The sequence below is a fragment of the Musa acuminata genome, chromosome BXJ1-4 (genome assembly GCF_036884655.1).
Source record: "Musa acuminata AAA Group cultivar baxijiao chromosome BXJ1-4, Cavendish_Baxijiao_AAA, whole genome shotgun sequence".
Classification (NCBI taxonomy): Eukaryota; Viridiplantae; Streptophyta; class Magnoliopsida; order Zingiberales; family Musaceae; genus Musa; species Musa acuminata.
Genome location: NC_088330.1, coordinates 42,759,520 through 42,773,865, shown reverse-complemented (window position 1 = coordinate 42,773,865; position 14,346 = coordinate 42,759,520). Strand labels below are relative to the sequence as shown.

Genomic DNA, 14,346 nt, shown 5'->3' with positions numbered 1-14,346 from the left:
ACTCGCTTCTGATATGAATAAATAATATAAATCTAATATTTGAAGTTGATATGTAAAATTTAGGAAAATATTCCTTTTTTTGTTTTTTTTGCAAAGATGATATCCCTTTTCATAATTCTCAAATAGTTACCCTTATTTCAAAAATTTTTTAAATATCCTCCAACCGAGAGAAAAGGTAAAATCTAATAGAAATATTTCAAAAATAATTATAAAATATTCATCACGACTAATGTATTATAAAAGGTTACCTTAAGTACGATAGTCGAAGTCAATTATTGTTTATTAAATTTATTATACTCAGCATGGTCTATAGTTTCGAACTGTACCGCCCGATACGGGCGATACGTACCGATTCAACAGGGTGTCGATATGCGGACCGCTTGTTATCGGTCCGAGTGCATTGTAGTACTGTAGCAGTGTACGGTAACACTGTAGCACTACACTTAGCTCTGTAGCAGAACTATAATACTCGGACACATGAGTATACCGCTCGGTATACCGTACCGTATCGGTACTGAACCCAGGTCGAAACACCGGTACAGTACGGTATTACGAACCTTGATACTCAATCTATGATTTTAGATATGATAATTGAGATCAATTATTATTTATTAAATTTATTATACTTATATACTTGAGTGTCGAAGAGATTATGTTAAAAATAATTATTCAATCTCGATCTTTATGTCACGAAGCACTTATTCAAATATATCTCAATTCAGGAGTGATCGAGACTTTCTTTGGACCACCTCAAATCTCTTGCGCACATACATCGAGCTGATTTGAATATCATCGACATCCATAATATTAAAGTTTAATATATGATATTAAAAAATTATAATAGTGAGTCATTGATTTTTAGGTATATAAGTCTATTATACATATTTAAATTAGTTTAATAATATCCATTGATGGAGTTCGGATTGGAAAATAGCTATTGGGTAAATGTATTCAAATAGTTAGTCAAGCACCTCATATATCCATGATTAAGAATCCTTAGTAAGTGTCCGATAGTTTCCTTAATCTGCAAAGACTTTGGTCATAGCATGGAATATAGCTGATTTAATGGTTTGGTCACAATACAACCCAAACTTTCATGTTAGCTATATCTTTGATCCAAGTCCCTAACCATGTCAAGTTGATTGAAATCTTTGGAGATTACCAACATTATTATGAACATGAAGTAGAAGTTTCAAGCTTCAAATTCAAGTATCAACCGGTCTATATTGCCTACCATTTTCCAGCACTATATATAGGAGTATGCTTTGATATATGGAAATTTGATATAAGCTACTTGGATTTATTGGAAGCTTTTATCATAGACAAATTGAGAATTCGATACTTATGTAATCACTCGTATACAAATGATACTATAGCACATAAAATCTTTCTCTTAAATATGAGAAGGATACGTTCATACGAGACTAAAATGTGTAGTAAGTTCAACATGTTCTTAGGTCTTCGAGGGCACAGGAGCTGTATTGATGAAGAGTCACAATCTCGCAAATGCACTCGCGATAGCAAAATGTGTAAAGTGAATTCACCGAGGCATAGTCCAAGGGGATGATAATCCTCGAAACTTCTAGAAAGAATGATGTAAAGAAAAAAATTACTCTAACGAGAGATATCTTTAAGAAGGATAAGCCTCGATGCTCTAGAGAGAATTATGTGTAACAAACCGTATATGTTGAGGAGACACCTCAAGATGATAACTCCTTAAAATTTAATAGACCAAGCGAGCGGTGAGAAGTCAACGCATGATCTCACACGAGATAATGATGTATTCTGAGATTAAGTGGGGGAGCAACCTTAGGCAATACCAAACAAATGCATACTTAAAGTCGATGTGGAGATTAGACTCGATAAAGAGATGACCAATAAAATGGTCGACACAAGGACAACTCAATACAAACCGAGAAGTTGAGTAACTTGGATGAAATTTAGTAAAGTGTCCGAGCCACATGAAGAGAATCCACATAGAAGACAAAATATAGAGCGGAGGTATTAAGTTTTCTTTAGACAAAGGTTAATAACATAAACTCTTATAAAAACAAATATGAGATTATGTTATTCCATGGGTCTTATATAGTAGAATCATCTTGCATGGTGCTAAAGTCAAAGAGAGCTTTCAGGCACACGCATCTTATCTTAATGAAACAATTGATAAAGGAACTAAGGTAAATCAACTTGTTGTGACAAGTTATTAGAAAACCTTGGCACAAGGCAAGAAAATCCGTCGGTGAGCACTCTTGAATAATATGACATAATTTTATCATTCAAGTTGTCACAAATTGAAGATTATGTATATCAAAGATTATGTTGGGGGCAAGGGCCCAAGATCTAAACAATAACATACCAATTTTAGTAAAGTCGATAGATTTTTTAGAGTGGTTGGGCGATGAATTGTTCTAGAGTTATGCTTTATCCATGTGTGACCTGACAGCAAGTAGATAAAGATCAATTGCCAAGAGAGCAAACATAATCGGAGGTAGTAGAGAACCTGCAATGTACTGGCAGATACTACACATGGAGATATCGTAGTCTGATTTCTTCCAAGAAAGATCAAAATACAATAGAAATGTTATTAAGAGGCGATATGATGCAACGGATCATGGTGGAATAATTTGAAGCAATGTGACACACATGAGAGAAGTCTCGTGAGGGACTTAATCATATGGAGGTATGATTGAGAGCTATTAGGAGCTTTACATTTATGAGTAACATAACAATAATAAAGGCTATAGATATAAGGAGTAAATGTCATAATATTATAAAGGCGAGTATTCCATATGTGTATTAAATTTTATATTGGTTGAAAGCCTTGGTCATCAATATATATATGGGCTATATACCATCGAGGGGATTCCGTGCAAGAACCAATAAATCTCATAGGGGGACTTGATCATACAAAGGTATTATCAGAGCGATTAGAGAGTTGGATTATTCTAAAACTCATATTCATTTGAGAGAGCTCAACAAGTCAATGGGCAAGATCGAGTGAGCAAACATTGCTATCAATGATACAAAGAGGAATAGAATTAGTATAACCTCTTATAATATGACGACAAAGGCTATGCATAAGAGTCATAGTTTATCTTTCCATTGACTAAGAGAAACTGCTCAAAGAACATAGATGTATTAAAGCAAGTGATCGAAAGGGATAAGGAAGTGATGATAAGTCTAGAGAGACCTAGCTACATAAAATCAAGCATTGATTAAGATAGAGGTGGACTTGGAAGAGTGTCATAGTATCACAAAGGCAGATATATCGATCGTAAAGAAATGGACATAAATGCGAGATGACAAATAGTAAAGCCATGGATATGACAATATCATGGTACTGTAAATGTGAGATTTTTATGGAGTCATCGATCTTTTGCTCTCATAGATGAAGAACATATTGTTGTAAAAGGGGGCTAAGGAGGTGAAGAATAAAGAGACAAATTCTAAGTATTGAGATAAGACAAAGGGGTTGAGGCCAAAGAACTTTAGAAGGTTGATGTTGATAGATTTCTTATCAAGATAGCCAAAAGTGGGAGATTTTGGGTCGATGCAGAAGTATACTCAACAACGAAATATGCAATATACAATAGTATACCTTTTTTATTCATAGGAGTAAGCAACAAAAATGATAGAGAAGATGGTATAATGTTAAAAGCAACCAAAATTGTTAAAGACTTAATGAGGAGGTGAATTGCAGTAACTTCTCACATTCTAAGTCGAGGTGAAATTTTATTCGTTTTAGGTAAAACTTCTCACATTTCAAAAGTTTGATGGTAATGAGGAGGTGAATTACAGTAACTAACTTAATGTAATATGTACAAACACTATGGTTGATTCACAAGTGTGAGTAAAAAGAAAGTAAAGGCTAGTACTAGCTTGATGCATGAGTACGATCTTCAAAGAGACAAGCAAAGTCAATTAACCATTGCCTTTGCAACTTTTAAGAGAATGAGTAAAACCAAGTATTTAGTTCTCTTATTTATAATGGAGCTCTACACATATTCAAAGCCCTTTCAAAAAGACTTAGTGGAAGATAATAATTGTCAAATCTTTACCAATGGTGATCGATTCTATTGAGAGTAGATTATTCATTTTATTTTCTAATAGAATGTTAATAAAAAACAAAAGTGACACGAACCTACTTGGAGGAAACAGTTAAATAAAAGAGGAATCGATGGACAAATTTTATGGAGGAAAGATATTAAAAACTTCAAAGTCTATGAGGCGATGCTCGTTAAAGCTCTAACAGACATCCACCCAATTTAAGTGGTACGAGACGTTTGAGAGACTAGCATATAACAAAAAAGTCTTTTCTTTATCTTAAAAATCTATAAGAACCAAGAAAGATCAATACAACTTAACCACTCCCACACTAGAGTTAGAGTCACTGATGAATTGAAGTAACATTGATAGATCAAAGTTTGAGTACTTAATAATAACAAAAGAGAGCAATTAAGAGCTAAGAGGTGCTTTACAATTAAAACGAAAGATTGAAGATTTAGTAAAGGCAAGAAGATAAAGGATCTGCAAAGGCTTCGATGAGGACATCGAAGGAATGATTAGGGGAGAATGTTAATGACAAATATATACAATGGATATTCGATATAATATTTGTGTATGTCTATGTCTTTCGGTTTTATTCATGCTTTGCATAATATATAGAGAGCTTATGGTAAGTAGCATTAATAACCCTATTTCAATTGGTCTTTGTGGTTGTTTTAGTCGTATAAATGCAAGTTGTGTGCAATCATCATGTAGAGGTAAAATTATCCAAAAAGAAACTATCCATGTAGCCATTTTGGGTGTATAGTATCAACCAACATTATACCACGGAGCTACCCAAGTGATACATGATTGGATGGACCTTTAGGGCAATGTTTAGGACTGATTTATTATCTTGTTTCACAAAAGTATTATACGAGCACCTATGAAGATTTTTTATTGTCACAAACCATATTAGACCCTTTGTTATGCGATAATATGAAGGGTATGTTTGTATATATTATTTATCAAATATTTATTAAAAATTTATTTATTTATATATTTTATCTTATTTATTTATTTATTATTTTTATTTTTTATATGAATAATTTTTTCTATTTTCTTTTTGGATGAAAAAGAGTCGAAATGCATGTTTAGTATAAACATATAGGAGTTGAAGGTTTTAACGCTTAAATTCCGGAGAAAAAAAAATAACAATGGAGATTGAAATTTAAGTAAAGCCATCTTATTTATGGATAAAAAAATTTAATTAATACATCAAATTTTCATGAAGCTCTCATGGCATTCTCGACACCAAACCGGACTCTACGTGTGGGTCCCGACAACTGTTTCAGAGAGTGTGCAGACCCATCAACGGGTATATCATTCGGTCAGAGACCGTGGGGATGCGTATCAATTGATGGTCATCAGGCTTAGTCCGATGATATGTATCGACCGAGCCATCAACCAGGGAAACACTGCAAGAGGAGAGCAGAGAGATGGTGAGATAATGGAGGAGAGAGAGGGAAACACTGAAAATGGAGTATGTTAGCAGCCACTTAGAGTTTTGAGGAACGAAGAATATATCTCACTCTACTACTTTTCATGATCTTACACATCAATCAGTTGTTCATATCTCTTGTATTACATAAGACAGACAGAAAGCTGGAACAAATATCTTTTGGAAGATGTTCCTTGATCATAGATCATATAGCATTTGATCAAATGAGAGGAAGGTTATACTACTATCAATCTTGGGACACAAGTTTTATACTACTCCAAGGGGAGATTGTATCAAATACCTATCAATCAGTGGCAGAATAAGCATCAGAATCAGAAGAGAGGCCGATCGAGCAATTTGTTCAGCAGAATAAACCCTACTTCGCTACCGAAATCCAAGTTGTTCAAATGAGCCACAGCTAGAAAGTAGAGGACTGAAGCAATTTACTAAATAAAGCTACAGACATTGTTCTCAAAGATTGCAGACAGTGGTAATGCAGCAAGCACAACATAATGACACAAAGACATATATCACATACAAACCATATCAGATTAGGGCTCACCCTCCCATCTGATCATGTTTCACAGAAAACCTAAACTTTGTTCTCATTTAATTCATGACCCATATACAACTAAGAGAAGAACAACGATAACCTTGTGCACCAGACTATCTAACGACGACAGCTCTGGCGTGCGTTTGCTTAAGAACCAAAAACTTCTTCACTGCATACTGGACATGCCTGATACAGAAGGAAACAATGAATATTACTACTCACTTCTTATGTTGGATAGAAATCCTAACCATATATTTTGTATTTGGAACTTCGATCAGTAAAAGAAATGTGTAACGACAGCATATGAAAAAAATTGCAATACTTGAAAAATCAGAAACTGCGTCGCAAGTCTAGGGCAACATGGGGTTTATGCACGATTGAGCTCTTCATCTGCATCTCTAGTTCTTTTTGGAGCTCAAGATCCAGTTTCTCATGTAAGCGACAGAAAATAGAACTTCGCAATAGTGCCGAATTGTCCACTTTCCACAAGATAAAAATATCTTCAATGTGTTCTAAACAAAGGTGTCCATGCTAGTCGAGAATTAAAAACCAGCACATTTTGGTGAATGGTGCTTCTGGCCAAGAATTCTACAAGAAGTTCGTTGGTTAGTGTTGGTCCTTTGATAGCCAGAAGCTATATGTGGAAGATCACCGGCATTTAACAGCTATCGTAGTGTACAGGTCATACAAGCAGCTTTCCTATCTATCGAGAGAACAGGAGAAACCTTTCTTTCTCAACAACTTAATATATTTGCTCTTCTTTGGCGGTTGCATATTTCTTTCTAAAATTTGCAGCACAGTGGCTGCTTTCCAAAGTTTAAAATATTGTTGCCACTCTAATTCCAATTTCCAATATTAAGTTTGCGCTGAAAGGAGTGTCCAGGAAGCAAACATGATCTCCTTACACTCCAGAAGAAGTAATGATAAGAACAGACACTAAAACATGGGCAAAATTAAGATCATAAACTTGGTAGTGACAAGAAAATATACCTTATTGATCTTTAACCATTTAGTGATACAGACTTTATGGTATTGATGCTGGCAGGGTAACTTAATCAACTTATCTCGGTTTTTGTAAGCCATGCAACATATCACACATCTGCATGCAGCAAATATCATCAATATCATTCAGAAAAAATCTAAATATCAGCAACGAGAGCTCAATAAGTATCTAAATATCATCAATATAAGTATTCACTACTAATAAGTCTTTCACCAATGTGAAGGTCCAGAATGTTCGTCTGATATGTACTTTGGTCGGCCTTACATTTAAAAGGGTCACATTTTTCATTACAATGTATTCAAGAACAAAAGATAATGCAAAATATAAATAAAACAATCTGGAGTTAGAAGAAACGTAAAGTACTGGCTTGGGTAACACCTGGAAACAAACGTGAAACTTCATATAATTCTGTCAATTGTTCAGACAACCTTTACCTACTATGATCTACTGACTGTTAAGAATCTCGGTGACAAGCATAATGTTGTAGACAATAATCATATAATTGAGATTAATACATACTTCTCAGATTTGTCTTTTCTTGAAAATAACCCTGTTTTGTATGTTGAGGATTGCAAGAGGGAAATCAGCTCATCTGACAATCCTCTGCTTTCAGCACCTATGGTTTCACCCAATTGCCGCAACTCCTAAAATTGCAGAAAGAAAATTTTCAGTTTCGACGAAAAAACATATAACTACAGAACAGAGGCATAACCAGTCAGCAACAAAATTAAATGCAAAGTATACAAGATTCAATACCATTTCTCACAAAAGAAAGCAATGCAAATAATTCAGCCTCTAGCATGATGCATATCTGATAAATAAATAAATAATTGTACAAGAAATCTCAAATTCTAGATCAAAACATAATAAGCCCATCCTTTGAACAATTTATGTCAGAATATAAAAAAAAGATTGATTGAAGCATAATCTATGATCAAAACATAGTCTACAACATTTCCAAAGAAGTTCATCAGGTGGCACATTTCGGACTAGCAAAGACAATAGCAAGAGAATCTGGAAGGAAGCTTGTAATATAGATGTGATCAGAAAGAAGCATGTCAACACCACCATATCATTGCAAGACAAATTTACAAGCATTAGTTGCCGATGTGACAAAAATTTTACAACTAACTTGGAGACAAGAAGACAAGGAGATGGCTAACAGCAAAAGAGAGTAAGAGTTATAACTACCCACTTCCTCTCACAGGAGTTAGCTGCAATAGAACTTGTATCAGTGTAACACAAAACATATATATACATATATATAAATAAATAAATATATGTATGTGTGTGTGTGTCTGTGTGTGTGTTAACAAAAAATAAGCTACATTCAAGATACAAGAAAATTATTTGGAGTAGATGCTAGAGGAAATGATAAAATTGTTCAATCTTCTTCCTAGAGCAATTGAGATTGCACCGATGAAAATAGTGAAGATATACTCAAGGGCAAACAGACCTCATAACTCATACTGTCTGGATCAATATTATCCTCCCTTGCAACCTGCATCACCAATTGCAAGAATTTAGTTTCAAATGCACGAATCATCATGCTCATAAAGAAGACTAAGTATGATCCAAATTACCTGAGAAGATGGGCTTGCAGAATTGTGCTCAACATTTGCAGCGGAAGACTGTGCAGGAGTTATATCTTGAATAGAAGGTGTTAAATAACAAATGTTAGCAGTAAAACCATCAAATCTTCATCAACAAAGATAGATACACATAAAGAGCAGAGAGAAAACTTCATAAGGTCTCAACTTTTATGGGGTCAGCTAAACCTCTAGGTGCCATTGGGCTCTGTTATAAAGCTTGACATATGTAAATCTCAAAGCTGGATTAGTAACTGCTAATAGTGACAGTGGTTTATTTAGTGAAATTTGCTGAACAACCACAAGCTATCCTTCCCTAAGTTTTAGACCCCAAAGAGGATAATTCTCTCTGGAGATGCTCCACAGGTATTGACCGTAAGTGGTTCAACATCATAGATGATGGAAAACGAATTTAACTTTATAGTGCATAAAGGCATTGTTTCTTGGGACCATTTTAGTTCTTGCTGAAACGATTCTTGGAAGCTAGATAACTGGCTGGATAATACAGAAAGATTCATGTAAAGAAGGAATACCAATGGATGAAATATTTGACTTAAAAAGGCTGTATCCATTAAAAGAACAGAATAGATTTCAGGTTTTGTTTATTATCCTTCATAACAATCCAAGGCTAAATCCACAAACGGAAGATGAACAGGAAAACTGAAGCACTAATGCAGTAAGTATATAAGCAATCAGGTTATTAATTCCACTTAAAACATCAATCTGAAAAGGATTGAAGTTCCTTGGAGACGATCTTTACTAGCTTCTATTTTGGTAATTTCACCAAGTGAAGTATCAGCAAGCTGATTCTCTAATTCCTGCAGTTCTCTGGCAAAAGCTTCATCAAGAGCTAGCTGTGACTCAAATCTAGCAGTTCCTGAAGAATTGCTTTCTCCCATGCTTTTATTATGGCCATTATGCAGCCTAGAACTGGCACTTGATGAATCTTCCGATATGTCACTATGAACATTTCTTTGAAATGAGCTGTACATGCTTTCCTGAAAGGAATGGTTGCACAAAATACAATGAATTAAAGCAAATAATTGCTTCCTGTGAGATGAATAAAGACCTATTTCTCAGCACAAATCATGTAATTATTTCATTACCTAAGTGGTTGATTCAGAGATTCTACATAATGGAACATATGAATATAAAACTGTATATATAATGTACACACACACACATGCAAATCGGTGACAGAGCACGTATGGCATAAGAAAGAAAATTGAATGCAGAAGTTTCACGAATGCTATTTTAATAAGGTTGTCTTATTCTCCGGTAGATAGTTGTGGGACCACTATGACTTGCTCTTTAGGTTATGTAGAATCCCACTGTTCACACAAGAAGGTCTAGTGGTAAGGCAGGATTAAATAGCATTTGCTAGATTTATTGTCAGAAACTCTGCAAAATTTTATTTCTGGATGATGAAAATTTATTGCAACAGCATGAAATAATTACAGAAAAGATATTTCAATTATAATATGTAATAAGCAAAGATTTCCGAACACTTTCTGGTACACATCAATCCCAGATAGGCTGATTATGTAATGCAGTGTTGCGTGCCAATCTTGTGCATGGTTGGATGTCACACCTTACTCCAAGATGTTACATGAGCATGTGATCATTATCATGCTAATTTTAATTCAACCACATGAAATGTTCTCTTCCCTTGTGAGGGTAAAGCTGCCTTAACTGACCGTCCCCAAGCCACACATTTTTGATGAGTTGGGGAGTTCTGGGGGTTCAATTAGGAAAACATTTAATCACTCTTTCTCTATAAGTTTGCCATTAGAAGCTCTGGAAAGTGTTTCCTGAAGTACTGAACATGGAGAAACCCAAATGGGAACTACTCTTTGCTTTTGTCAAACAAAAACTTAACTAGGATATATTTTCGTGCATATAATAAAGAAAAAGAGCCTTACTAGATAGTTAGCTCATATAGGCCATACTGCAGCCAATACTGCCATGTTATTTCCAATGAGAATCAGATAACCATTAGCACATGTTTGATGCAGAAATGTTGTTGAAGCATTATACATTATCATTCACCAAGGAACTTAGTTAACAATTACGATAAAGCAAAATGTTGTTGAAGCATCATACACTATCATTCACCAAGGAACTTAGTTAACAATTAAGATAAAGCAAGAGGGAAACATGAATGTATAACATTCAAAAGGAAATCATCAGTTTAGCATACAGTCCAGTTCTGCTTTGGCTAAGAGAAATAAAGTAAATCCAATGTTCTACCAAATGTGTCCACTTTTGCAGAACATTCCAAGTTACAGCTACAACCACATCACCTGATAATTATTTTGAGAGACAAATGAAAAATTGGACAACACCTACCTGATTCTGAAGCTCCTCAGCCCATGCAACGTCATCGTGACTGAGGAAATAGCCTCCAAAATTCTCTTCCACCACATAAGGTACAGGGATATTCATGTAATGGACATTCACCTGCTTCTTTTCCTTTGTGTCGAATTCCATTGCCATGACTGCCACGTATTAGGAAAGAGATTTACAAATGCTTTATACAGAGTATAAATAAAATTTGGTGTACCTTTATCTATACCGTTGTACTAAATACATGTGGGTTAATTTGAAGGCTGAGTTCTCATTACGCATAACGGTAAAACTATTACCATTGTGCAACAGTAACTCAATATATGCAGAAGAAAAGAGTTTCAAGCATTTTGTAAGCAGCTTTCAACTGACAAAGCACACGGTTGAAGTGCTCGAAACCAAATTTATAAGAAAATATTAAGCATCAAATTCATCATAGACTGTTTTATTATTCTCGATGATGCTCCTCCAAAAAATAAAAGGGACAAGAGAAATTTTCAATCCAGTAGCAAAAAGATTTATTTAATATAACTTGGAGCAGAAAAGCTTTAAATGAAAAAGAAAAGTAAGAATGCGATTTCTGTCATACTCCATCTGCCAATACTGTAACAAAAAGATTCAATATTTACTATCTTATTTTTTGACAACATTTTTTTGAATATTACTCACGGGATTAGTAGCTCAGACCAGAGCTACCAGACATTGCTAAATCTTGTAGTAACAGAAATTTGGAGCTCATTTTTATTTCCAAACATTTCTCAGAATCCAAAGAGACAAATTATCTTGTCAAGATATATAGAATTTTATAGATGAAGAACATAATTTCTTTTTATTCATAATCTAAGGAATCAAAGGACATACAACTAAGATTATCAGCCAAGGATAGCTCAATATAAGAAATTCATCAAAGCAACATTTCAAACAGCATGGACAAAAATATGAGTTTAGGCAAGAATAAACTTATAGACCATAACATGGCTCTAATTGTAAGCATCCACAACATGTTATTCCAATCAGCAGGAAGAGGGGAAGGAGCAAATTTCTCTTCAATTTCAACAGAAATAGTTCACCACTTCAACTGAGACACGAAAACCCAGATGGATTTATCATACACCTAAAGATCCCTCCTTTTCCCCCTAATGGTTTCGAAAATATCGGTCATAAGAACAAAAGATCCATCGGACAGGCAAAGAAAAAACTCAGTAGATAAATAGAGTCCAAAGTTCAAAACTTTGACGGAATTATTCCAGCAAAATGTCCCAAGAAACTTACTTTCTTGCAGACAGCGAAGAAAATAACAAGATACCCAGCAGGATTCAACGCAAACCCTCAAGAATTCCGAGGAAGCAGGGAAGAGCCCTCACCTACAGGTAAGCCTCCCACTCGCCCTCCGGAGCTTACGGCATATCGATCAAAGCGTGTCGGCAGATCGCCATATACCCTGACGGAAACAGAATGCACCTTTCCATCCTCACGAGAGCCGCACCCGCAGCCCACAAATGCACCCTTCTAAGGAGGGCGTGCGTCCGTGGGTCCCCCTGTGTGCGTGTTGTCCATCCAATCAGGGGAAGGATAGACAAACGAGTACGACACAGTAGGAAAAGGTGCGGCTTTCGATCTTTTACTTGGTGACGTTGAATCCGTTCTTCGATCGCAATAACGTGTGGTGCCTGTTGAAGTCATCGGACGCCAAGCTAGCTAATGACAAACACTTCATTCTCACTGTGCAGTCCAAATCATTAAAGGTTGATCTGCTTCTTTGCAGGTGCTTCACCAATTCATATTCATCATCGTACCGTTGTTCTTCATACTTGTTGAGCTGCACGTTGCCAGTTCAAAGATCTACGGAGTGCTTTGCTGAACACAGACATCCCAGTGGGAGGAACAGAAGCTTCATGCAGAGCCGCCATGAATTAATCCTCCACCATCAGTTCATTAACTTCACTGTCTTCACCACTGCTGCGATGTCTCAAAGCAATCAGAATTGACACTAGCAACGCCAAATCGACCATGACCGGTGACGAGGGTAATAATTATGATAAGAATCGTATGACATTAGCCGGCTCAGATGACGCCTCATGGGTTGACAGCACCTGGTCAATACGGACCGAAACGTTTACCAAGGCACATTAACTCTCCCCTCCGACTCGATCCCTCACGCCACGCCAACAGCGATGTCATACGTCACCAGGAGTACGATCCTGCTCCCTGCGGGCAAGCACACCAGGTAACGATAATTCTCACTATAAAAACCCTCGCGCGCCGAAAAAGATGGGGAGGAGATAACTTAGCTAAAGAAACCCCCTTTACCATCCACTAACTTGATCGTCGGAGGGGTCGAGTCGGGCCTAAAGCAATCAGAATTGACACTAGCAACGCCAAATGGACTATGACTGGTGACGAGGGTAATAATTACGATAAGAATCGTATGACATCAGCTGGCCCAGATGACGCCTCATGGGCTGACAGCACCTGGTCAATACAGACCGGAACGTTTACCAAGGCACATTAACACTCCCCTCCGGCTCGATCCCTCACGCCACGCCAACAGCGATGTCATACGTCACCAGGAGTACAATCCTGTTCCCTACGGGCAAGCACACCAAGTAACGGTAATTCTCACTATAAAAACCCTCACGCGCCGAAAAAGATGGGGAGGAGACAACTTAGCTAAAGAAACCCCCTTTACCATCCACTAACTTGATCGTCGGAGGGGTCGGGTCAGGAGGCCCGACCCGACCTGTGTGCAGGGACAAAGACGGGGCGCCTCCCATCGCGTTCCCAGGCGAGGAGTCTCCTCCCAGAGGAAACGGTTGACCCGCCGCGATCGGACCATCGCGGTCAGCCACCTCAACAGTCTCAAAGGTCGTTCCAGGAAGATCCCCGATCATTCGGACTCGAACCCAGCCGCGTCGGCCCCGAGGCCACGACTTTAGGTTGTTTACACTAACATTTTGGCGCTAAAAGGAGGGCTCCTTGGCCTCACGCTCCCAAGATCACACCTGCGCGACTTGCCCGCCTGCGTCATGCTCCTCGGCCCCATGATGCCCGAGACCACACCTGCGCGGCCTGCTCGCCCAAGTCCACACCTGTGCGGCTTGCCCGCCTGCGTCGTGCTCCTCGGCCTCACGCTGCTCGAGATCACACATGTGCGGCTTGCTCGTCTGCATCGTGCTCCTCGGCCCCATGATGCTCGAGACCATATCTGCGCGGCCTGCCTGCCTGAGGAGCCTACCACTCCTACAACCAAGCTCAACTTGACCGACGAACCACTCCTTGAGGTTCCTCGATCACGCACTACCCACAGTCACCACTACATCCAACCCTCATCAATTGCCAAGCTCCACGATTCCCCCACCCTTGGCAACGA

The 14,346-nt window shown here is 37.4% G+C and overlaps 1 protein-coding gene across 2 annotated transcripts; it reads right to left on the bottom strand.

The window, feature by feature from the left end:
- Positions 1 to 5,904: 5,904 nt before the first annotated feature.
- LOC103982330 (E3 ubiquitin-protein ligase BIG BROTHER) lies at positions 5,905 to 12,493 on the bottom strand. Of its 2 annotated transcripts, none has more exons than XM_009399231.3 (8): positions 12,341 to 12,493; positions 10,980 to 11,128; positions 9,391 to 9,628; positions 8,625 to 8,689; positions 8,498 to 8,542; positions 7,561 to 7,685; positions 7,029 to 7,137; positions 5,905 to 6,224 (listed from the first exon to the last, which is right to left on the bottom strand). In XM_009399231.3, the coding sequence occupies exons 2-8, from the start codon at positions 11,124 to 11,126 to the stop codon at positions 6,186 to 6,188; spliced, it is 768 nt and encodes a 255-aa protein (XP_009397506.2). In that variant the 5' UTR covers positions 11,127 to 11,128; positions 12,341 to 12,493; the 3' UTR covers positions 5,905 to 6,185. The 2 variants fall into 2 exon arrangements, with proteins under 2 accessions (XP_009397506.2, XP_065036152.1); XM_065180080.1 differs by having other exon boundaries at positions 12,249 to 12,405.
- Positions 12,494 to 14,346: the final 1,853 nt, after the last annotated feature.